The following is a 24,483-nucleotide window of genomic DNA, read 5'->3' on the forward strand; positions in this document are numbered from 1 at the left end:
TAATCTTATGATGAATGTGTGATCTCTTCCTATAATTTTTTAATAAAATTTGACACATAAATTATTTATTAATTTAAAAAAAATAATATATATATATTTTTAATGTGAAAAATTATAAAAGTTACGTAATTAATTATTTATTAAAAAAAGTACTAATTATTTTATAAAAAAAAAGTATCTGTTTACAAAACTTTAATGAGATTAATTATAAATTTTCATAAAATTATCTTATTTTCTGTAAAAAAAATACTTTATACAGTATCATAGTACACACCAATATGGTACCTTTCAAATAAAATAAGAATATAATTAATTTATTAAATTTGCTGTTAAATTAATAGTATAATATTTGAATGTTTATTTTATAATATAAGAGAATATAGATTTAAATATTGGCAATTTATTATTCCTTCAAAAATTTATGATCTACAAAATAGATAAAAAATAATTTGCATTAACCGATCGCATAGGATTTATTTTTATTTTTCAAATATGTAGTACGTAGGGGTACAAGACAACTAGGCCAGAAAACCTTGTTAGGATCTTTCCTTGCAAGAAGGCCTATCCAGGCCGCGGGCGAGACTAGCAAGGATCCAATCTGGAAAAGGGATTCTCCGCCCGTTTAGGATGGATGCCAGCAGAGAACAAATTTTATTGCCATCACTTAGTAAAGCTTTCCCCTCGTTCAAATGAACAAAATCCAATCTGAAGTGAACTTTACGAACTAAACTAGCACCACCTATTTGCTTGTTGATCAAGTTAATAGCAGCTAGAGACTTCTTAACTTACATTCTAACCATAGTTTAAATCCAAGCATGATCCAATAATATCTAAACATTACCAACAATATGCGATCTCCATTCCCAAGAATCATATTCTATTCTCTGCAACTCAACTCACAATTTACAAGCATGCATATTGGCACCAACGAATGACTAAACAAAGAAACAATCAATCAATGACTAATTATGCTGGGGACACAGAAATATGGCGATGATATCTATCAAGACGTGGGAGATTTCCGGTGTATCTAACCCATATGATCATGGGGTCAGCTTCTTGAAGGCCTGTGCCAACACGTGACAAATCTTCCGATGATGTTCTTTACAGGAAGGGGTCCCCTAATCATCAACATCAAATGAACATATAAGAAAGTGAAAAGAAAAGATAGAAGTTTGAGGTAAAATAATGCAAGGGCACTATGCATCAACAATGATCAAGAAATTCCTAGGAGAGGCATTTTCACTTTAAATTTGAGCATCATAGAAATTTTAAGTTACCTTGTTAAGCGAATCTTAAGATTAACTGGAATCTAAAGAAACAATTAAAAGAGAAAAGGTATCTTCACATAGCAAGCAGCGGCTTGAGAATCTTACCAGTCATGCGAATCGTAGCTGTTATTGCGGTTGTCTCCCAAGACATAAATATGATCTTTAGGCACATACTGCAAACCCAGTAAAAGGTCATGTTAATACGAAGCAAAAATGATGGGCCATAGTTCCAAGAGAAACTAACACATATTAATAACAGGTAGATCAAGCCTATGGTGTACCATCCATGGCTCATGATTAAACAAATCCAAATGATTGGGTAACATAGGGCTTTTAATTGTCAACAATGTAGATTCCAATGGGCCGCTCCACAATCACATTTGCATACCTCATTGAATGAAAAGATATATACAGTGCTATTTTGTAAGCCATTTGCTCAGCTTACAGCCTTGTAATGTTGTTCAAGAACACTTTTTGGTGGTTTGGAAAAATGCTTTGAAAGAATGCAGCAATATAGAAGTGTAAAGAGGTAAAAGAGGAAGCACACAATTAACTCTGTTGTGTATGTTGGTCGTGCTGCTATGAAGTCTTCAGTCTGAGCTTTTCCATTGACATACAGTGATCCACGATGAACCTGCAGGTTATCAAAGGAAACCATTCAAGGATTTGGCATTAATACAGCTCCTGTTCTCAATTCTAACAAGTGACTCCAATATGTACAAAATTTTATCCACCTTTTTAATTTGTGAAATGGATTGATCATAAACAAGGCAGCTACAGAGCTAACTGAAGAATGTAAGAACCTTTCAATAAGACATCACTTAAAGAAGAGATTGAGAAGCAAAATGTTTAAACGACAGTTTATTGTCGGATTATAGTTCATAAATTAGTTGCCCAAATCACATTCTTAAGTAGACATCCATTATTATGGCTCGTACATGTGGGGCTTTAAATTAAAGAAATGATTTTACCTGAACATAATCTCCAGCTTTTGCAACAATTCTCTTAATAAAAACAACTTCCTCATTGGTTCCAGGCTGCCACAGACCACGAAGAAAAGGATAATAAAATCTAGAAAAAAAAGAACACCATTAGAGACAGAAATTTGGCAGATTCAGTACCACAACAAACCTGTTTTGGAGCTCGGAATATGACAATATCATTTATAGCAGGAGATCGGATGTAGTATGAAGCCTGAGAAGTTAAGAAATATTATTTAAAATTCAAAGCTAATGTCATTGACAGAAGTGATGTAAATGAAATCACCCTTTTAGCTTATGCAAGAAATAGATCAGAGTTTTCGTATTTTTCTAAGAAGATTTAACAATGTTGCTTTGCAGAATTTGCAAGGTTTTTTCTTGTCCCATAATTTTCTTCTCAATTGCTAGCATGCTTCAACAGAATAAATTCATCATCTGATTATCATAAACAAAATGGGAAGTTATGCAAACATTTTAAAATTCTGTCCTGAATGTTGACCATCTGACATAAATATTATGTGATTAGTGTAATTGAAGTGCAGAGAAAAGATATACACATAGAAAGAGGATTAGATTGCCAAGTTGCAATCAAGAACAAGGGCCTCAAACAACTAGACATATAGAAGAGTTCAATCATGACAAGGACCAAGAAAGTCGTTGGTAATCATTAACTAAAATGCTTTTAGACCAAAAGAACAACAGATTTTGTCTGATCACTTGGCAAGTTAATGCTACCTCTCTCAGGCGTTTAATAATGAGGGATAAATTTCTCCTTTGATATAAGGGCTACCAAAGACATCCCCAGCATGTCATAGAGAGAAGCCATATCTAATTAGGAGAATATAGCACAACTAATTTACAAAATCACTTATGACTAGAATGGAACTGATTGGCTCTTGTAATCTTACTTTCAATTCATATAAGAGCTCGTTTTACTGCCTGACTAAGCACAACACCAACTTGAAGACTGCGATTCTACAGTTCTAGTAAAGATTGCCATTTATCATTTGTTTTTAAAATTTAAATCCTCCACATTCTGAAGAATGCTCTTTGGAACTTTCAGAACTTAGAAATTACTTGCTCGGATTTCAGCCTCCCAAGTGAAATTCACCATGATAGGAGGCGAATAACAGAATCCAAACCAATTATCATAATAAAGAAAAGAAAATCATGATGAAAGAAAAGAAAATATATAGAGATCAAGGAAAAACATACGAGCACTTCCATAGAGACAGGACTAGCTAGCAATTCAGTTGAGAAAGTAAAAATACGGAAAATGAAAAATGTAAAAGCAGTTCTTTAAATAATTAGGCTACAGGGTCTGAAGATACCAAATGCAATTTCTGAAACTCTGATCTTGACAACGATTCGATACCCACCCAGAATCTAGATGAATCAATTACCAAACTAGATGGCATCAAACAAGGACTAAATGTGGAAAGAATCTTTACCTTCTCAACAAGGACCCGATCACCAACGCGAAGAGTGGGGTACATGGAAGAGGATGGAATGAAGCGAATCTCGGAACACATAGACCATAAAAGCAGCAAAACCAGAAGCCTCAAGAAGCCATCAAAACCAGGCCATCGAAGAAAACCCCAGCTCTGGCAGGGCATCCATTTTAGAGTAATGGAAGTTAGAAGGAACTGATACAATACAGACGGTCTCAAAAAACTCATTGTGTTGAAGAACTGAAAGAGGCCAAATTGGAGCAAACGAGAATTTAAGAAAATTAAGGAATATCACAACAACTACAAGCCTACAAGATACTAAGCTTCAGCTCATGGGTTGGGGTGGGGAGGGGAGAGAGAGGGAGAGAGAGAGAAGTGAAATGGGAATATTTTGACCACGTGATCCTTAGCGAATAAGTTTCCACAGAGAGAGAGAGAGAGTAGTCGCGTAGGGTTCACTGTTAGAGAGAGATAAAGTGAAATGGGCTGTCAAGTCTAGTCCACTGGCAGTTAAAATGTTGGTTTTTTTTTTTAAATAAAATGTTGGCTTTTACTTGGATTTTTTTTACCAACACTGAATTTATGATGAATTTAAATAAAAATTTATTTATTTAAGTTTCGTTTACTTGGTAAAAAAATAAGAAAATATTTTTATTATTTAATTATAATATTAAATTAATAATAAATATTTATATAATATATATATATTTATGTTTAAATATTTATATAATATATATATTTATGTTTTAATAAAATTATTAAAATTTAAAAAATAAAAAATAATTTTTTCTTTTGAAAAAATAAAATTATTTCTTTTAAAAATAAATTTTTTATTAAAAAAATATTTTTTCGTTAATTTATTTTTTAAATGTTTAAACACTAAAAATGTGAAAATATTTTTTACACGTGGAACAAATAAAAGATTATATGGTAAATGTTTTGAAAGATCCATTTAGAATTTTGGATTAGTCGTGAAAGATATGCCTTCGTTAACATTTTTTGTTTTTTTTTTTTTATTTCATTAAAATAGTGTTTAACATAAATATATTTTATAAAATTTTATAAAATTTATTTATAAATATAAAATTTTAGTGTTTAATTTAAATAAAAATTCATTTAAAATTTTTAACTGTCAATTTCATGGAACTTATTATAATTAACTTAAATTTTATCAAAATTGATAAAATGTACTAATAAATTTTAAAATTAAAATTATATATATTTAAAGTAGTAAATTATCTTCTTACTATATATTATTTTATTTTATTTTATTTATTCCAAACATAAAATTCATTTAATTTGAAATGAATTCACATTTAATATAAAATATATAAAAAAAAATTTATTTATAAATAAATTTTATCATGAATTATTTGTAAATAAAATAAATTTTATCATAAAATTGAATCAAATAGGCCATAAAATTTATTTGACACATTATTTACATTTAATAAAATTTATTTAATATATTTTATTAATCATGTGTTTGGTCCGATGAATTCTTATATTTTGGCTTTCATGCAATGAAATTTGGATAAATTGTACTAATCAAATGTTAATTTGAGTATTATTTTATTTTAATTATTTAATTTTAATTTATTAGAATAAAATTTTTTAATTTTAATTTTATTTCAGAAAAAATAATTTTAACTTATAGTAGTAGATTTTCAGGTTATTTTTTTTAAACCAAAACTAAATTTATATTTAATCCAAATAAATCTATAAATTATTATTTATTGTTTATTTTTTATATAAAAAATAAAATATTATTTTAAATTTAAAATTTATCGAGATTATTACAAATTAAATTTTAATTAATTATAAATAAGATATATATAATTAATAATTTTATTAAAAATTTTAGTTACAATAAAATAATTTTGTTGATAACAATTATTAATTAATTTTTTCACAAAGGTAAAAAAGTGAAAAAGAAGAAAATAAGACAAAAGGGTAGTTTTATTCTTCTTAACTCGAAAATTTATTATTGCAGGTCAAAATGATTTTTTTTTTAAATAAAATTAAAGTTGGTAGATTTTATTTTAATAAATTGAAATTAAGTGTCTGAAATAAAATAATCATATAAATTGAAAAAATGTTTGTGAAATTTACCCATGGAATCTATAAAAGTAATGGCATTTATGTATATATATTTTATAATAGATTTATAATTGATAAGAATAATAATGATTTTTTTTTTACATAAAAAAAGAAACAAAACATAAATATTAAAATTATTACAATTTTACATGTTAAAAAATGTAATTTAATAATATTAAAATTATTTTCAAACTATGAATTTTAAATTTAAATAGAGTTAATCAATAAATGATTGAATAAACTCATTTATTAATTTTAATTTATTCAAATTTAAGCATGTATTTGAGATATATGTCATGTACAAAATCTGCCAAGGTTGTTGATCGCCATAATACTACCAATTCTCGGTTGAATCCAATCTTTGGCTTCTGTGGACATCTCTCAAATGAGAAGACTGCAGATTTTTTTCAAGTGGGTACGTGTATGTATGAATGCTTGCTTGGTACAATTGGATTACCAATTATGCTAAACAGATCTAGGAAACAAGAAAGAAGGGATATCATACAAGAATATCAGTATCAATATCTTTGCTGAAAGAGTGGACTCAACAGAACCTAGACCAATAAGCGAAAAGCTACTGACATACTACAAGATTTTAAAGGGAAAAAAAATGATACAATGAGAAGAACACATGTATTCCATTGCTTGGAACCAGATAGAGCTACTAAAAATGATTCATTTGAAGGTTTGTTTATCCAACGGAGCATTGGAAGAGAAAATGCAACTGTATTAGCAGCTTTGGTTGTGGAAGAATTCTTGAGGTATTGAAGGAGGGCAGTATTTCTTCGCTACGAATTTGTACTGAGGCAAAAATAAACAACCCAAATTAGATTAGAAGACATGCATTTTACTGCTGCTCACCAGTGTTTTATACACTATTTCATAGAAAAAGAGCAAGAGCAAGAGCACAATGGAAGTTTTGCTTACCTTATGTTGACTGTATTTCTCCCTGATTGCAGGTAAGGTAGAATTATTGCTGTTACAGCACAAGCGGAGGAGATCCTTAACACAGTCACACAAATCTGAAGGCTTGTAAAGTGTGTAATGCTGCAAAGTAGAATTCTGTTCCAAAATAGGATGATTAAGCAATTAGGATTTAGCTTCAGCAATAGAGCAAAAGTACCATAACAAAATTTAGTCTCTTATCACACACATACCCATGGTCTTCTCGAAGGAAGAAGTATATATTTAGCCAAGAAAATAGAAGAGGCGGCGATGAGTGATGGAGCATAACCAAGCATACTGTACTCTAGGAGCGATAATTCAGTGAGATAGCTGGCCAAGCACTCCAAATGCATTGATGGAACCTAGAAAACAGCATACCACCACCAAAAACAATAACCCATTCTTTAGGGATAGAGATGACAGAAATCAGAGAAATAAGCTAAAATGTAACCATGAGAATATAAATAATGTTATGGTGTGACTCTCGTATAAAACTTTCTTGTGACACACAAATATGCAGAGCCAAAGTTCTAAGGATGGATACCTCATTGATTCCTTGAGCAGCACGAACAAATCGTCTGCATGTCACAAGAATCGATCAGGTCAAAAGAAGCAGCAAACCACACAAAAATGAGAAGGGGGAGAGAGTCATAATTTAGTCATTACCTAAGAAAACATTTGGCTGTGGGGGCTGTCATTTCAAACTTCAAGTAATTCAAAACAGCTGATTCCATTTCCAGAACCTGCAGGCATAAAGATGTTTATTGTTTGTGCTGGCAAGGTAACAAAGAAAATGTGAGGAAGCAACAAGCAAATGTAGTTTGCCATGGGGAAGGTAAAAACCATACCTCCTCTCTAAAATAGGTGTTATCTGTAATGTAGCAGAACTCTTCCACCTGCGGCGCACAAATTTCCTCATATTTTCTGCCACAGCCAATTTCCCTTGTGAATATATGATTTGGTGAAAATTTTAGAGAAAAAGTGTTGCAGTACATGAGAATGAAGAAAAGACATAACAAAGAATGTTTTCTTACGCAGCAATCATCATGCAAGCGACACCAAGCAGCTGCAGTCTTTGCCTGTTCATCACATTCCCTGACAGATACCGATCTATGTAGTTCACAGTCAAAAACAATGTATCAGGCACAAGCCTATACTCTTCAGCCACCTGCATTTTGAATTAAACATGATTAATAGGGTGACATCAAGTAGACACTGGAATTGAGGAACTCCATTCTTAAGTAATAGGTAATTTTATAAATTTAAGATTCGCCAGATAATATGTTAAATATTACAAATATGTGATGCAACAAACAGAGACGAATTACCTCCACCAGCCAATCAATGAGTATTGCACGCATGCTGGAATTTATATCTTTCTGAATTCTTTCCATAAAGTCTGTGGAAGGCCTTTTCTTCGTCTAGAATCCCAAGGAAAAATGTTGAGTCAGAGCAATGAAAGTAATCAGTCGTATTTTGAATAGTATTCTAGGAGATGCATTAGGTATGCTAGAATCAAGCAAGAAAAACCTGAAATGACTAATTATATATTAAAGAAAGTGATTCATTATAAGCATATATGAGACTATTTATCACTAGACGATGACATGTACTCGGTGCTTCAGCTTGAATACTCTGCGTACATGTTGGGTAAAACATAATGAAATATTAATATAATGTAATGAAATAAATTTTTAGTTCATGAAATTTTCTACCCAATTTTTATTTGATTGCATTTAATTACATTCTACAAAAAATGACTAATGGAACACATGTTCCCCTTCACAGGGATAATCATTGTCTCGTAAACAATCTGCAAGCATAAACATCCACACTGAAAAAGAATAACAAACCTCTGATGCACGCAAATGCTTGTAAATATCACAAGCAATTGTGGCACAAAGCTGTGGGTCCTGATAATTGTCATCAAGATTAACAATTTTATCATCTGTTTCCATATCAGCAAGTATATCTCTGCAGCACACATTTTCTGCAAGCATATATTCAAACAAAATTAGGGTGTGTCAAGAAAAGCAATTTACCTATGCTTAGAGTTGGGGAAATGAGACAACAGACCGATATTAGAAAAGAAAAAAAGAAAAAAACTAAACCTGCTGTTTGCACATGGTCTGAGATGTAGAGATTGCTGAGTGTTTTCTTATTGATAAAATCAATTGCTGGAATATCATTGTTGTCCATATACTCAACTTCAGGGCTCTTAAAAGAATCACAAGTTGACATTGTCTCATCCAAGGAGATTGAAATTCCATCTGATTTAGTAGGAGAGACATCCATCCTGCATGTAGCAGGATCAACAGCGATTCCAGAGAGAGCCTCATCACTTCTTGGCACAGATGTAAAATTACATACACCAATTGCACTTGGTTTCGCATTTGAAGATGAAGGTAAATTGCTCCCAGAGAAGCCTGTGTTGATGGTGCAAGCAGGAGGTCCCTTTTTCACCTTAGCAATTTTATTTGAACATGGTGCCTTCACATATGAAAATTCAGTCAGGAACAACTAATTCTCAGGCGCTAGTTACCAAGATATCAAAAAAAAATCCCTACATGGCATTTTCGTAGCACTATAAGATTAGAAGGATCCCATAAAAGATAGTTAATCTTTTAATTTCTTCATATAGTTGCTAAAAAATCCTTCTCAAATTCTTGGCTTATCATGTTCAGAAACCGATAAACCAGACAGCAAAACCTTGAGGAGAAAATGAAACCATGCACAGAAAAATACTCAAACCCCCGCCACTGAAACTTGAATTGGTCAATATCTAATAAAGCCACGTACATTAAAAAATCAAACGAAAATTCAGACCCACTTAAGTATTTCCTTTTTCCTTCACGTCTCAGAAACCAAACAAAGTAAAGAACAAAAACCCACCAAAGTAGACGATGGAATCGAAGTTCTTGACCCCTTTTGAGGCGCATTCTTTTGATTTGTGATATCGCCAAGAGGAGCCCGCTTTCTCGCCAAATGGGTTGCGGCCGTCATGGCCTTCCCCACATTCTCCGACGACGTCGAAGACGACGCGTGTCGTTTCGCCAGAGACGACGTGGTTGAGGAAGAAAACGATGGGCGGCGAGTCTGAGTAGACATTTTCTAAGAAAAACCCCCAAGAAACAACTCTCTCCCTCTCAACTCAAAAATAGTGAAGATAGAGAAATAGAGTAATTAAAAGGAGAATTGTTTGGATTTTGAAAGGCAAAAATTAAATGATTTTATTTGGGGTTCTTTTGCAGAGAGTTTCTTTCCTTTCAGAGACAGAGAGAGTGAGAGATCGCGTGTTTTGTTATTTAACATTTGCCTATTGATTTTGAGGCGGGGGAAGGGATTGATTTGAATTGATGGAAGATCGGGAGCGTCGACTCTGGCTCGGTATTCGTTGGGAGCGTACCGGAGTGTGGCCCACTCTCATGTACCCGTGTCTTTCTGTTGAGAGTTTCGGGCGTGACTGACAAACCAATTAATGCCACCTGGACTAAACTTGTTCCGTTTCCTTCGTTTTGGCTGATTTGAGTGGATGGTTATTGGTTCGAAAGTCACAGAGCTGTCAGGTGAAGCGTGAAGTTTTGAATTCGAAATTTAAACGGTCACTGAATCTGTCTTTTGTGGTAGGCTAGTAAGCAAGAGAGACGCGATTCTGAATAATTGTGCTGGACTTTTTATATTACGCAAATTACAATTAGCTCATATGATTAGTGGATTAGTCATCAGTGAGTTAAGAATTTGGTTGCTTAAGGTAATTTGGCTCATTTTATGCTAATTAAGGTCTTAATTGATAGCGAAGATCTATAATTTTATAATTTTAAAATTAATCGTGGTGCATTTATAAATCTAATCTACATTTAGTATTTACGGTCTACCACCAATAAAAAGATTATCGATCGGATGAATTTCACTATAAACATTAAGTCAAAAGAGAAGGCTTTCATAAATTTTATATTTAGCACAAATCTTTATTCTAAATTAATGTGGGACAACACACTCCTCACTATTAAACATAAATATTTAGAATGTAAAATTTATAAGCAAGCACATCTATCGATGACTCAATATTAAAGCGGGATAGGCTCTAATATTATACAGAGAAAATAAATTAGGTCTAACTTTCACCTAAAAGTTAGTTCAAGAGGAAAGAAAAAATTACATGTGAATGAAAAAAATATTATACATTATTTTATAAAAATATAAATAATTATAAAGTAAATAAAATTTACTAAGCATAAATATTAAGTTAATAAATATTCATCTAAATAAAATATATTTGTTTATAAGATTTTATAATGATTATAATATTTTTTGTTGTTATAAATATTGAAAAGTTATTGCATTTTATTGGTTTTAATGAAAATGAAATTTGAATATTAATTTAAAAAAAAAAGAAAATGAAATTTGAATATGTGTTGAAATTTTGTTCTGTGCTATGAGATTGCATTTTATTTGTTTTAATAAAAATGAGATTTGAATATGTGTTTGGTTTTGGAGACGCGAAGAACAAGAGATATAAGCATAGACAAAAGAAGAGCAAGACAATCGAAAGAAGGGGAAGAGATAGAATAAATTAAAGAGAGAGGAGATAAAATGAGCACAAAAATGAAGAGGGTGAGAGGGCATAAAAGGGTAAATTAATAAAAATCTCTATAATCTGGAATAGTAAGTTAATAAGTAAAAACTAAAATATAAATAGTAAATTATTATAATATATTTCAATTAAAATAATATAAACTAATAAAATAACAGAAATTTTTGTAAACCAATTTGAGATTCTATTTATTTCACAGAAAATATTTTATTGAAAAATATTTTCTACATTTTCTAACATTTGAGATATTAAAAAAATAGATCAATGAAAAATAATTTTTTAATTAAAAAAAAAATTAAATTATTTTTAAGAAAAATATTTTTTTCTTTTCGTAAGAGTAAATTATTTTTTATTTTTTATACTTTGATAATTTTATTAAAATATAAAAAAAATTATACATATATAAAATAAATGCATACTATTACCTTAATATTATAATCAAATAACGAAAAATATTTTTTATAAATTTTTACGAAACAAATAAAGTCTGAAATGTTATTGATAATGTCAAATTAATTAAATTTTGATTAATAATAATTAATAATTTTATTGATACATAATTATTAATTAATTTAATTATAAAGATGAGAGGAGAAAGACAAAAGAAACAGGGTGGCAAAATGGTGATTTAATTTTTGTGAGAGGAGCAAAATGCTTGTTTCATCATTTTTAACCAGTAAATCTTATATCGCAAGTTATAAGAATTTTTATGAAAATAAATTCTGGATGATTAGTGTAACTCATCTATATTACTTATTAAAATATATAATATTTTAAAAAGAAATAATAAAAAATTAGAGAGGAATTTATTTAGTCTCTTACATCTTAAAATGTTAGAAAATAACTGCATAGATTTTTTTATATAATTATATAATTTTGACTTTTTTTTTCAAAATAATTCTTTTAAAATTAAAATTTTTTAATTTTTAAGTTCTAAAATAGGCTGAATAGCAAGGAGAAATTTATGAATTGCGTGGGAATAGAGAGGATGCGCGAGGCATGGGAATAGGCAGGATGATACTGGGCCCATTGGGTCTCGTCATTTAAAGACGGCCCAATAAACCATCTCCGCTATTTCAACAATAGCGGGAAAAAGAAACTGCTGTTTCCACTCGCTGAGGAGCCATGGCGCCAGTGTTGCAGAGCTCGCAACCATGGGTTGAGAAATAGTAACGACTCTCTTTCCTCGCTATTCATTTTATTCATGTTTCTCACATACACATTATGCATTTCTCTTCGCTAAGTGAAACTCTGATTTTGGTTTTGTTAGTCGGCCGAAGCAAGTGAAGGACGTGGTTCAGCAGGACGAGGTCGTCCGTGTCCTCACCAACACCCTCGAGACCACTAATGTGAGTCATTCAACTCCAACATTTCACACTATCAGCTTTTGATTTTGTTGTTTTTGCTGCTTTATTTATAAATTTTGTTGTTTGATTTTCAAACCCTAGGTCTAACGCTATGCTACTTTGTTTTGGGTTATCATGTTGTCTTTGCAGTGCCCACATATGCTCTTTTATGGTCCACCTGGTACCGGGAAAACCACCACCGCATTGGCCATCGCCCACCAGCTTTTTGGGTACTTGTAGCAATAATTTCTGTATCTGCGTGCGTTTTTGTTGTTAATGTTTTAGACAATAGAAAAGAAGCTTCAAATTTGAGTGGTTAAATAGAAACTTAGATGTGGGTTTGGATTAATTTGATTGCTTTATGATGTTTTTGGCGTCTCATTTAGCTGATATAAATCGTTTGGAATAGAGTGAAGCTTGGAGAGATTACTCTTGGTCATTTAATGCTTGCTGTCATATTGAGAAATGATTGCTATTATCTTTGATAGTGGATTCTGCTGCCTTTGATTAGGTGATAGAAGTCAAAGCCATTCTGAAACATGTCTTTCATGTGATTGGTCCTGAGTTAACAGCAATCTTTTACAGGCCTGAACTCTACAAGTCCAGGGTTCTGGAGCTAAATGCAAGTGATGATCGTGGTATCAATATTGTTCGGACTAAGATCAAGGATTTTGCTGCTGTGGCTGTACGTTCTGGTCAGCATGGAGGGTATAAATGCTTGCAATAATCTTTATTTCCGATTTAGATCATTTATGCTTGTTGAGTGTGATAGTTGCCTTGTACTATCATTTCTGTTCTCTGATCCTTCAGGGCTTACCCTTGTCCACCATATAAGATCATTATACTAGATGAGGCAGATTCAATGACTGAAGACGCTCAGAATGCTTTGAGACGCACGATGGAAACTTACTCCAAAGTTACAAGATTCTTTTTCTTATGCAATTATATCAGCAGGTGATCCTTTTTCCTACTTTGCTTAGTTGCCATAAATAGGAGGTTGTCTTAAAATTTTCTGATGCATATTATTGAAGTACTAAAAGATTTTGCATAATCAGCATTTTTTTTTTGGTTAGTGCTGTAGGAGTGATGATGAATGTGATTTAAAGTTTATTGTTCCTACTTTCCCTCTCTTCTTGTTTGGATCAATAGTTTGATACTATGCAACTTTCTGTGCTGCTTTGCCAAATTAAATCATTGCAAGTTATTCCTATTTATCTTTCCATGACAACATTCAATGATGATTTGAGACACTTATTTTTTATTTTTTTATGAAGGATATTTAGTACAACAGTTATCTAATAAGATACTTTTGGATTGCACCAGTCATTCCTTAAAATTCCTAATGCATTTTATAAATTCTACCTTCATTCCTCTGTATTCTGTTTGCCTAGATGCTATCCAGCAGTATGTTGTGTATGTAGACAATGTTATTGAGTCCTTTAATTCATATCTTCTTTCATTTTACAGCTTCATTATTGCAATTTATGAATAATTTAATTTTGAAAAGGAAAAAAAGAAACCTTGATGCCAATCATTGAATTAGCAACCTGATTAGTCTAGGTTCTAGGTTGGACTTCAATAGGTTCTTATTTGTGGCGAATTTCTTTGATTTAATTTGCAGTGGTGTGCACATGGTGTAGGACCAATGTATGGAGAATAGGCTCAACTTTCTCACATTGTACTAAATGTTCAGGTTATTAAAGGCAATACTTCAATTTTAATAAATAAGGTGGTTGTCATTTTCTATAGGATCATAGAGCCTCTTGCTTCAAGATGTGCCAAATTTAGGTTCAAGCCACTTTCAGAAGAAATTGTGAGCAGTCGCATATTGCGCATTTGCAAAGAGGAAGGCCTTAGTCTGGATGCAGAGGTATGCACATCTATTGGTTAAAGGCTTGTCTTATTCCCATAAGCAAATTTAATAGTGGCTTGATTTCCTTATACAAAACATATGATTTCCACTGTAGGCTCTTTCAACCTTAAGCTCTATATCACAAGGTGATCTTCGTCGGGCTATCACATACTTGCAAGTAAGATTTGGTTAATTTTTCTGGCATACAATGATCACTAACTTGCACTCTCATAATGATGAATTTTTTATAGTCTCACCAAAATGTACAAGTTAAACAAGCAATTCCCTCTAGCCTATCTTTGTTTGTACTGGCTCATGAAGGGATGAAGTAGGTTATCCTTGAATATTTGTCATGTAATTAGTGTGTTCAAATTAAATTATTCACTTTAAGCTGCATATTGAGCACAAGTTGAAATATAGCATGCTTAATTCAATTCATAATTTTGTTGTTAAGCATTGGTCAGATGATTTGCTTTTTATTTTACTTCAAATTGAGCATAAGAACTTGTTTCACCAATTTTTACTTGATTCATGTATCATTTCATTGTGAAAAACTTAACCTCAAGTTTCAAGCATCGAGAATTCAGGTTCAGGTTTGGTTATTATATTAGGATAAAAAAAATCTAGTTGTTTGAAATGGAAAGGCATGATGCGTAGAAGTACTTTAATGTAATGTAATTTTGTTCTAACAAAAGGATGAAGGAAAGATTCTAGGGGTGGTTTCTGAATTCAAAGTAGTGTTTCTCATTCTACTTAGAATGATTGGATTTTATTTTCCTTTGGTTAATTTATGGATTTGGAGAAGGCTTATGATAGTGTTCTAAGAGATGTCTTATGGAGAGTGTTAGAACAAAAGAGGGTATCTATTAGCTACATACAAGTGTTGAAATATATGTATGAAGGAGCAACTATTATTGTGCGCACAGTGGGAGGGGACACAAGAGATTTTCTTATCTCAGTTGGATTACACCAAGGTTCAGCTGTAAGCCCTTACCTTTTTACATTAGTTCTAGATGAATTGACAAAATATATACAAGAGAGTATTCCTTAGTGCATGATGTTTGCGGATGATATAGTTCTGATAGATGAGACGCAAGAAGGAGTCAATAGAAAGCTAGAGTTTTGGAGAAGTACTCTAAAGTCAAAGGACTTTAAGTTAAGTAGAACGAAAACGGAATACATGCATTGTAAGTTCAGTGAAGGCCGAACTGGTGATAGGGAAGGAGATAGTTTAGATGGAGTGGTATTGCTTCAAAGTAATCACTTTAAATATCTTGGGTCAATCCTTCAAGTAGATGGGGGATGTGAGGAGAATGTTAGTCATAAGATTAAAGCCGGATAGTTGAAGTGGAGATGTGCTACGAGAGTTTTACGTGATCGCAAAAATCTCAATAATTGAAAGAAAAATTTTACCTTATAGTTATACGACCGGCCATGTTATATGGTAGTGAGTGTTGGGCAATGAAAGAGTCGCATGTATCTAAGATAAGAGTTGCGGATATGAGAATGTTAAGATGGATGAGTGACCATACTAGACTAGATAAAGTCCGTAATGAGAGTATTAGAGAAAAGGTAGGAGTGTTGCCAATTGAGGATAAGTTGAGAGAAGGGAGATTGAAGTGGTTTGGTAATGTGAAGCGTAGACACACGGAGGCTCCAGTTAGACAAGTAGAGCACATTGGGTTAGAAGATAGAAAGAAAAGAAGGGGTAGACCTAAACTGACTTGGAGAAAATTAGTACAACATGACCTAGAAGCATTTCACATTTCCGAGGATTTAATCCAAAATCGTTTAGAGTAGAGAAAGAGAATCCATATAGCCGACCCTAATAAATTTTTGGGATAAAGGTTTAGTCGAGTTGAGTTGAGTTGGTTAATTTATGGATTTATATCATCCAAGTGTTTCTCATTCTACTTAAAATGGTTGGATTTTATTTTCCTTTGGTTAATTTATGGATTTATATCATCCAAATTTATATTTTTATAAACTTTGTATAGTTGGTAGGGCCTATTTCTTATTGGAAGGAAACTTATAGCTCTTGCCTATTCAGGATTTATTATTTTGTAAAGGCTTTCAAACTGCTAATATTAGAATATAAATTCCGAACCTGTAATGTATACTGACTTCTGTTACTTCTGTAAGGGTCCAAGTAACTAGGATTAGATCAAAAGGTTTTTGGGCCCCAGATCTCAATTTGTTTTATGTACTTCAATGCCTGTAGCATTAGGCTTCACTAGAATTACACTATTCTCCTTTGTTGTTGATGTGTTTGGCATTTCTCCTACTGAAAGTGCTGCTATAGAAAGCTAATAGCAAAGCAAATGTGTTGATGTGCTATATGTGACTATCATCCTAAACAAGGATCAGTATTATTAAGGCGAAAGGCAAACTAGGGCCACAGAGTACCCTATGACGGTATGGCCTTAGGTGAGGGCCTTTTTGGCGCTATAGCCTAAATTGCCTAAATTATATATATATACACACACACACACACACACACACACACACACACACACACTCACTCTTAACATAACAATATCATACAAGTAGATCAATCATAATACAAAAAAAAATATATATATATATATAAACAGAATAATGTGCAGACATGCTCAAAAGAATCTGAAGGGATGGGGAACTCCCTCATAAATTAGTGATTGAATTGTAAATTAGAACTTCAATCAACGAACATAAGATTCATAGAAAATATTTCACTAGAGAGCTAGTCCACCAATAAATATGCCTCCTTACATGCATGCTCCAATAACAATGAGAACAAAATGGTATGAAAATATTTGAATTCACGTAGTATTGAAGCACTGTAGTAGTCTTAATTCCCAAAATGACATCATATCACCAGACGCATTTAACAAAAAGCGTAGCACATCACAATACCCATCTAACAAAAAATGAAACAACAAATTAAAAAGAAACAAATCTAATGAAAAAATTAAAATGAAAAAAAAAAATTACAAGTGCTGCACTGCTGCTGTAAAGATGGCATGATGAGAGAATACGAGAGGAAGGAAGAGAGGAGAAGAAAAAAGTTAAAAAGGAAAAATAAAAAAGATAAAGTGCTGCTGTGGTGTGACTGAGAGAAGAAGAGAAGGAGGAGAGCAGAGAAGGAAAAGAAGAAGAGGAGAGGAGAGGAGAGAGAGGGAGGAAGAAATACCTTATTGTTGTCTCGAAGTTGCTGCCGGCGTGAAAGAAGACAAACAATTTAGGGTTTTTTTTTTAACTTTACATTGTTTTAAAAAAAAAAAAAAAAAAAAAAGAGAAGTTTACGTTGTTTCTCAGAGATGTCGCCTTCCACGCTTCTTGCCTCTAGACTTGGAGCCTTAGGCACTCACCTCAACACATGCTGACTCGCCTCAGCCAGGCGAGGCGCCTGTGGGCTCGCCTGGCCTCACCCAGTGCCTAACCTTGCCTTTAACAACACTGACAAGGATCCAAATTTGGTTTGTGGAGGATTTTGTACCTTTTGATTTAAAAATACAGGTTTGATCATTTATCTGAAACTCCGTTTTCAGCTAACAATTTTTTCATCATTTGTTATTTTGTTCAATAGTCAATGTTCAATTATGAAAATTATGTGAAGTCATCTGCCTTGTTTTTCATCACTGAACTGAAGTTGAACTCCTGTATTATTAATTACTGCAGGGAGCTGCTCGTTTATTTGGATCAACAGTTTCGTCTAAGGATCTACTAAGTGTGTCTGGGGTAATATGATGATTTCCTTGAGCTTTATTTGTTCTGGCGGTAAATTTCCTGGAAATTTGTTCTTGATATTTCAATGTTTGCATTTGAATCTGTCTGCTTACTTTTATAATTGTATGCATTTATACATTTGCATACATACATTAGTAATTTTTCTTTGCAAGGTTTATTGATAGAGTATAAGTTTTTGTAAACAATTAATGCTCTGCCCTTGGCAGTAAGATATAAGACAATTCCTTATGAGGGCCAAACGAACCTTGGTGCTTAGGAAGCTGAGTATTTTGATTTGCAATAATAAACAAGTGCAATTTGCTGGAATATTGGATGTTTTAGAGATTAGAATCTGTCTTTTGGTTTATCAGGTCATTCCTCAAGAGTTTTTAGGGGCACTTCATGCAGCATGCAAAAGTGGGGACTTTGATTCGGCAAACAATGAGGTCAATAATGTAATTGCAGAAGGCTATCCAGTCTCTCAGATGCTTGTTCAGGTACTATTTTGCTTACTATGATGCTTCCATCAACCTTGCTGGTTGCTAGATAAATATGCGATCGATATGATATTTTCTTCCAGTTATTTGAGCTAGTGGTTGAAGCAGATGACATATCAGATGAACAGAAAGCTCGAATATGCAAGAGTTTGGCTGCAGCTGATAAGGTCAATTTCCGTAAAGCTCAATTCTGTTGCATACTATCTTCTCAAGTTTCTGACTATTGTGAAGTATTATTGCAGTAAAATTTGAAAGAGATTTACCATAATACATATGGCTTTTCACTTCCAGTCATGAAATCATACAATCCTTGAGGCTTAAGCCAGCCAGTTAGGATGTCTCATTTATTAAGTCATTATTATTGTTGACTGTTATCAGACAATACTGCAGAGATTGAGTTATAGACAATTAAAAGATAATATTAAATGATTTTTTTTTTACTGATTGACCTAGCTGTCTTTGTTTTAGCATGCGTGGAATTAGTTTTTCTTCATTACTGATCTTGTAATTCTTTCCTTTTTATGTAAAATAAAACATTCTTGGTTTCTATTTTTATTTTCTAGTCATATAAATGATTTTAAGACACATAAACCGAGGTATTTATTGGACACAATTCTTACATTTTCCTTCCCCCTGTGGATTTTCAGTGTCTTGTTGATGGCGCAGATGAATACTTGCAGCTGCTGGATGTGGCCAGCAACACAATCCGGGCTCTTTGTAACATGCCGCAAGATTTCTCTTATGAGAATTAGGTAGCACTCTAACTAAGATTGAGATGCAGCACATGGTGAGATCTTGTATGATAACTTAGTTTGCTTTTGATCCCGAACTTGAATTTACGAGTGAGTGATGGAAATTTGTTCTCTATTTAAAACTTATTTTAGATATGGGAGCTGCAGATTTACGGGCATAGAAACTTGTTCTTGTCACAGCACGCGAGTGTAGCTTGTCAGATTTATGAGCCAATTGATTGAAATATTTATAAATGCTTGGACAAAATGAGAATGTTGTATATTCGCTTCTTGCCTACGATTTTCAAGTCGATATGATTATAGTTGTCCAAGCATTTGAAGGTCCTTTCACATTCACATGATCAATACAACTACATTAGTGGCCATTTTACCGTTGCAACTTGTAAACAGGCTTGTCTTGTCAGGCTTTGCAGACATCATATATGATGCATGATCATGTCTGATATTTGAAATTCCAAGTGGAGTCCGAGATCATTGTTTTCTGTGGCAAATAGTGGAGCCCATATCGTTCCATTTCAAGGTAATTGTGCCACTCTGCCATGGTGAAGATGAGCTGGGCTGCTTTTTTTTAATATTTAGATAATAAAAATTGCTGGATAATTCATTGCTGAATTTTGGCATCTCTGATTGTGAATTAAATTGGAAAAAAAATTGACTGCAATAAAAAATATTAAAATTTTACCAGTAAAATAATAAAAGTAAATTTCTTAAGCCATTAAACGAGCTGAAATATTGACAAGTGAATGTTGCTGAATGTTCCACAATCTGCTGCCGAAAAAGCTCGACGAATTGGACATTTTGATGTTGAAAAAACTGACCTTGGCCCCATATGAGTAACCGGCAGATCTATTTAATCATGTGCTGCAGTTTCAAAATTGTTTTCTAATTTCAAATTTGTCTCCGAACCCATCTCATCAACCTTCATCGAGTTTGAATTTTCTACTAAAGCCTAGTATATCCTGTCTTTTCTCTTATCGTTAGTCAATTTCATGCATGGACACATCTACTTCTAGCTGGCCCACTAGCCCCACTTCATGCCTTCAATCTCGCTGAGACCAAACCTTCTTCAACCTCCTACACCTATATATACAGTCTCACCCAAATTACAACATGCATGCTTTGCTTACTCAAAGCAGATATGGCTGTGGATGATATAGATGATTCCTTCAAGAAACCTGGAGCTGTCCCTTTTAAGTGGGAGATCCGACCCGGTGTTCCCAAGATCCATACCCATCAACAAAAACTCCAACCAAAGCAATTATCACCACCCGCTTTACCATCCCCATCACCGCCTTTCACCCCTCACCGTTCACCACCTACTCCACGAACTCAACAAAAGCTTAAACTTAAACCCCCACCAGCTGGATTCATTTTTCTCCCTCCACCGGAGCCCCGTACCCGTTCCTTCCGTACAACTCCACGTACCCGCTCTGAGCGTTGGCGGTTCGACCAACCCACCCGTGTCAGCCCCGAATGTGTCTCGCCCGGATGCTTTCCATCCCCTTTACTAAGGAGGAAAGACAGCAAGAGAAGAACCACCCAGGTACCTGAATCCGAATCCGACTATACTTCTGACCTTGAGACACTTGCTAGGTGGTCACTGTCAAGCCGGAAGTCACTTTCGCCTTTCCATGACTCATCGGCGTCGTCTTTCTCATCGTACCGGTCATCTCCCCGAGTGGTGAGTGATGCTGAATGGGCTGGGTTTGGTCTTTTCTGAAGAACCCTACTGTAGATAATATTAGGTGGTCATTGCTTTATGACGTCTAGCAAGTTCATTTGAATTTTTGCTTGGTTTTTCTAATACTGTAGACAAGTCTTAAGGCACAAGAGTTGTCACCATGTGGGATGACCTGTGGATAGATGTTGTCGCAGTAGGAGAGTTGAGAAGTTGTTTTGTATTAATATTACTGGATGGAGTAGTTGTTGAGTCTTCAATTCTTGATGCTTGTTTCTTTTCTTGGAGGAGATATGCAAGAAGATGTGGTGATCTTCTTATACCATGATCAGTGCCTGAGATTTCGGACTAAATTATCCTTTGAATGAATAAAAAATATATAAAATTCACTAAATTAAGTTTATTAATTGCAAAAAAATTTAAAAGGGAAGAAGGGGGAAAATTTTCTTGATCATTTTCATCACTGTAAATCTTTTTTTTTTTTTTAATATGAACTGAAACTTTTTTTGTAGGTAGACATATGACACACGCTGGATTTAGTGACGGAAATAAATTATTGTCAAAATTATAATAATTTTAATGGAGTAATTTTTTATATAAGTCATTTGTACATTCAGTCTATATTTAATATTCAATGTGGAATTTCGAAAGACTGATCAATGAGATATGCCTGAGTCATTTCTCAAAGGACTATTCTATAAGACATGTTTAGCTCATTCGCAGACCTCACTCCACACATCACATTGGACGTAAGACTCGTTCACTTTTCATTCAAGTTTTATTTTTTTCTTACATAAACATAAGACACATAAATGATTTTATTTAGTCTTAAAAAATATAAAATTTTATTGAGATTGTAGGAGATTATGATAATGATTTATTGTTTAGGATTCGAAGAATATCTTTAACTTTATTATGTAGGGATTCAGGTATATTATACTACGTTTATAAGGAAATGAGTTTTTTTTTTAATAAAATTCAAAAATTTAATAAGATAAGTAAAGTTGAATTACATATAAAATATAATAGTGAGGTAAATTAGACTTTAAAAATTAGTAAATCAAATCAATTTGTCTCAAATTTTAATAAATTTATTTTATGTACACCGAAAATGACTGACTAACATGATTTTTTAATATTTTACAATTAACTTTAAATTTATTAAAATTACAGTTTGATCTTTTTTAATGCTTTTTATCTCCCCACTTAAGATTTTATACCTCAATGCTCAATTTATTTATTTTTCTCTTGAAAAATCATATAGTAACAAAAATAAAATTTAATTAAAATAAAATAAATATTATTATCAATTTATTTTATCTCTCTTAATTACGTTTTAAAATTGAAAAAATAAAATCAATAAATCTAGCGAATATAAAACGGCTATGAATTTTTTTAATTTTACAATATAAGAATTACATATTCTTTTAATAAAAAGTTGAGAATTAAATAATAATTTAATTATTTAAAATTTATAATGCAATTTTTCTTTAAATTTTGAGTTTTCCTGTATGTAGTGTGCATTTTAAGTTAAATTGATCTAATTTATTAATTTTTAAATTTAATTAATTTAATTTTTTTATTTTATATTTAATTGAATCTTGCCGGAACCTTATTCCTGTTTAACGGGAGGCAGCAGAGTCTCTTTGTTCATTCCATCGACGTCACAGTACCAAGTAGCCAATGGTTCTGCTACTCCCGTAAAAGCCTCTATGCGGCTACCGCTCCTCTCCCGATGCACCAACTGCTGTTCATTATGATCTAAAACCGCCCATTTATGCCCAACTCGCATCTGCAATTACTTCCTCTAGTTTTCCTACTGACTGCCGATTTAGTCTCTGATGTTATCTGATCATTCCCAAAATTCTTCTTCTTCCATTGGCCCCCAGAACAGTACTCGCCACCGTTCTCCTTTTAAACAGCGCAAACTCGAGCAAGAATCTAACAAATACATCAAAGTCCTCACTCTTGGCCCAGATGCTTATAGAGACCACAAAACGGTCAATCTTGGCTTTAATATAGCAGTGGAGCTTTTTTTTTTTTTCTTTCGTTGGGTAGAAACTTATTTTAGCGTTGCACATGCTGAAATGACGTGTAGAGAGATGGCTTGTGTTTTGGCTAGAGGAAATAGACTGAAGAAGCTGTGGAAGTTTCTTAAGAAATTGGCAAGAAGAGAGAATGGTTTTGGTATAGAACTTTTTACTAACATACTAATACGGTTACCTGTTTGATTAAAGTCCTAGGAGAAGAAGGGCTGGTGAATGAGGCATTGGCTTTGTTTTATCGAATGAAGCAGTATAATTGTAAATCGGATAATACGATTATTTACGCTCTCTGTTGGGTTGGCAATTTTAAAATGGCGAGATTCTTGTTATAACAGATGGAGTCACCAGGCTTTTTTGCCCGTCAGACACTTACATGTACACCATATTGATTAGTTCTTATTCTTATAGCAAGAACATTTTGCAAAGTGAGCGTAGAATGGCTATGAGGAAGAGGTTATGGGAGGCTAACCATTTCTTTAGGATTATTATTATTATTTTTTCATATGTTTTGTGCCTAATGTTGTTACATATAATCGTTTTTGAAGGGTGTTGCGAGACTCATAGAATTGAAAGAGTTCTGGAAGACACGAACATTTTGAGGATCTGAATAAAAGGCTGGTTACTTGCAATTCTTTGATTAGGTATTGTAGTGCTGTGAACGAGATTGATAAGGCTGTTGAGATGTTAAGGACTATGCAGAAGATGAATCACGGATTAGCCACTTCGAGTTCTTATGTTACATATTATAGGAAGAGGAAGAAGAATAGTAATAAGAAGTGAGAGTTGGGCAGCTGAGATTTTGGAGGGAAAAGATACTATAGTAATTGACTTTTTTACTGTTTGTTTTTGTTAGAGGCAGTTATATTACTCTTGTTGTACAAGAAGTTGTACTTCTCTTGTATAAAAGGGAAGTATTTTCCTGTATTCATTCATTCAAGAATCAATAACAGAAATACTTTTCTCTTCTTCAATATTCTCTATTCTCTTCTCATCCAATATTCTATAATTCTGCTTTAATCTCTATTCCTAAGACTATTTCAGATCTGATCTTTAACATCTTATACTTCAATTATACATGCCTTGTGCAAAGTAGAAAGGGTGCAGGAAGCTTGGGATTTTCTAGTAAAGATGGTTGGTGGGGGAACGATACCTAGAGAATATTCATATAAGTTGTTTTTTGATGCAATGGGATCAGAGGGAGGGGGCAAATTGCTAGATGATCCGTTCTATAGAAGAGTTAAAAATGAATTTAAGGAATGATATA

At 32.9% G+C, this 24,483-nt stretch overlaps 4 protein-coding genes and 1 pseudogene across 6 annotated transcripts; 3 read left to right on the forward strand and 2 right to left on the reverse strand.

Moving 5' to 3' along the window:
- Positions 1-837: 837 nt before the first annotated feature.
- LOC110648812 (chloroplast processing peptidase) lies at positions 838-4,110 on the reverse strand. Of its 2 annotated transcripts, none has more exons than XM_021803169.2 (6): positions 3,703-4,110; positions 2,403-2,465; positions 2,243-2,308; positions 1,826-1,905; positions 1,377-1,444; positions 838-1,121 (listed from the first exon to the last, which is right to left on the reverse strand). In XM_021803169.2, exons 1-6 carry the CDS (start codon positions 3,928-3,930, stop codon positions 1,105-1,107), a joined length of 522 nt encoding a protein of 173 aa, XP_021658861.1. In that variant the 5' UTR covers positions 3,931-4,110; the 3' UTR covers positions 838-1,104. The 2 variants fall into 2 exon arrangements, with proteins under 2 accessions (XP_021658861.1, XP_021658860.1); XM_021803168.2 differs by having other exon boundaries at positions 1,819-1,905; positions 3,703-4,105.
- Positions 4,111-6,278: 2,168 nt separating this feature from the next.
- Positions 6,279-10,081, reverse strand: LOC110648802 (cyclin-A1-1). Its single transcript, XM_021803158.2, has 11 exons — positions 9,640-10,081; positions 8,859-9,237; positions 8,601-8,737; positions 8,076-8,168; positions 7,782-7,915; positions 7,596-7,671; positions 7,414-7,490; positions 7,292-7,325; positions 6,960-7,109; positions 6,730-6,864; positions 6,279-6,603 (listed from the first exon to the last, which is right to left on the reverse strand). Exons 1-11 carry the CDS (start codon positions 9,853-9,855, stop codon positions 6,532-6,534), a joined length of 1,503 nt encoding a protein of 500 aa, XP_021658850.2. The 5' UTR covers positions 9,856-10,081; the 3' UTR covers positions 6,279-6,531.
- A 2,271-nt stretch (positions 10,082-12,352) lies between these two features.
- LOC110648810 (replication factor C subunit 4) lies at positions 12,353-19,758 on the forward strand. Of its 2 annotated transcripts, XM_021803166.2 has the most exons (12): positions 12,353-12,510; positions 12,612-12,690; positions 12,838-12,917; positions 13,273-13,395; positions 13,498-13,641; positions 14,437-14,557; positions 14,655-14,717; positions 18,200-18,259; positions 18,619-18,744; positions 18,828-18,911; positions 19,392-19,531; positions 19,629-19,758. In XM_021803166.2, the coding sequence occupies exons 1-11, from the start codon at positions 12,467-12,469 to the stop codon at positions 19,494-19,496; spliced, it is 1,029 nt and encodes a 342-aa protein (XP_021658858.1). In that variant the 5' UTR covers positions 12,353-12,466; the 3' UTR covers positions 19,497-19,531; positions 19,629-19,758. The 2 variants fall into 2 exon arrangements, with proteins under 2 accessions (XP_021658858.1, XP_021658857.1); XM_021803165.2 differs by having other exon boundaries at positions 19,392-19,758.
- An 833-nt stretch (positions 19,759-20,591) lies between these two features.
- Positions 20,592-21,568, forward strand: LOC110648800 (uncharacterized). Its single transcript, XM_021803157.2, has one exon. The coding sequence runs from the start codon at positions 20,611-20,613 to the stop codon at positions 21,214-21,216; it is 606 nt and encodes a 201-aa protein (XP_021658849.1). The 5' UTR covers positions 20,592-20,610; the 3' UTR covers positions 21,217-21,568.
- A 1,237-nt stretch (positions 21,569-22,805) lies between these two features.
- On the forward strand, positions 22,806-24,180 carry LOC110648807 (pentatricopeptide repeat-containing protein At1g77405-like; annotated as a pseudogene).
- Positions 24,181-24,483: the final 303 nt, after the last annotated feature.

Source organism: Hevea brasiliensis, chromosome 16, assembly GCF_030052815.1.
Source record: "Hevea brasiliensis isolate MT/VB/25A 57/8 chromosome 16, ASM3005281v1, whole genome shotgun sequence".
Lineage (NCBI taxonomy): Eukaryota > Viridiplantae > Streptophyta > Magnoliopsida > Malpighiales > Euphorbiaceae > Hevea > Hevea brasiliensis.

Excerpts from the sequence above, each read along its gene's own strand:
- LOC110648812 (XM_021803168.2), bottom strand. The coding sequence starts at position 3,930 with ATGAGTTTTTTGAGACCGTCTGTATTGTATCAGTTCCTTCTAACTTCC. Across the intron at positions 2,466-3,702 it reads ATCGGGTCCTTGTTGAGAAG|GCTTCATACTACATCCGATC; the intron begins GTAAAGATTCTT and ends TTAACTTCTCAG. Across the intron at positions 1,906-2,242 it reads AAGCTGGAGATTATGTTCAG|GTTCATCGTGGATCACTGTA; the intron begins GTAAAATCATTT and ends GATAACCTGCAG.
- LOC110648802 (XM_021803158.2), bottom strand. The coding sequence starts at position 9,855 with ATGTCTACTCAGACTCGCCGCCCATCGTTTTCTTCCTCAACCACGTCG. Across the intron at positions 8,169-8,600 it reads AGCATTTGCGTGCATCAGAG|ACGAAGAAAAGGCCTTCCAC; the intron begins GTTTGTTATTCT and ends TTGGGATTCTAG. Across the intron at positions 7,916-8,075 it reads TCATTGATTGGCTGGTGGAG|GTGGCTGAAGAGTATAGGCT; the intron begins GTAATTCGTCTC and ends TTCAAAATGCAG.
- LOC110648810 (XM_021803165.2), top strand. The coding sequence starts at position 12,467 with ATGGCGCCAGTGTTGCAGAGCTCGCAACCATGGGTTGAGAAATA. Across the intron at positions 12,691-12,837 it reads ACACCCTCGAGACCACTAAT|TGCCCACATATGCTCTTTTA; the intron begins GTGAGTCATTCA and ends TTGTCTTTGCAG. Across the intron at positions 13,396-13,497 it reads CGTTCTGGTCAGCATGGAGG|GGCTTACCCTTGTCCACCAT; the intron begins GTATAAATGCTT and ends CTGATCCTTCAG.
- LOC110648800 (XM_021803157.2), top strand. The coding sequence starts at position 20,611 with ATGCTTTGCTTACTCAAAGCAGATATGGCTGTGGATGATATAGATGAT.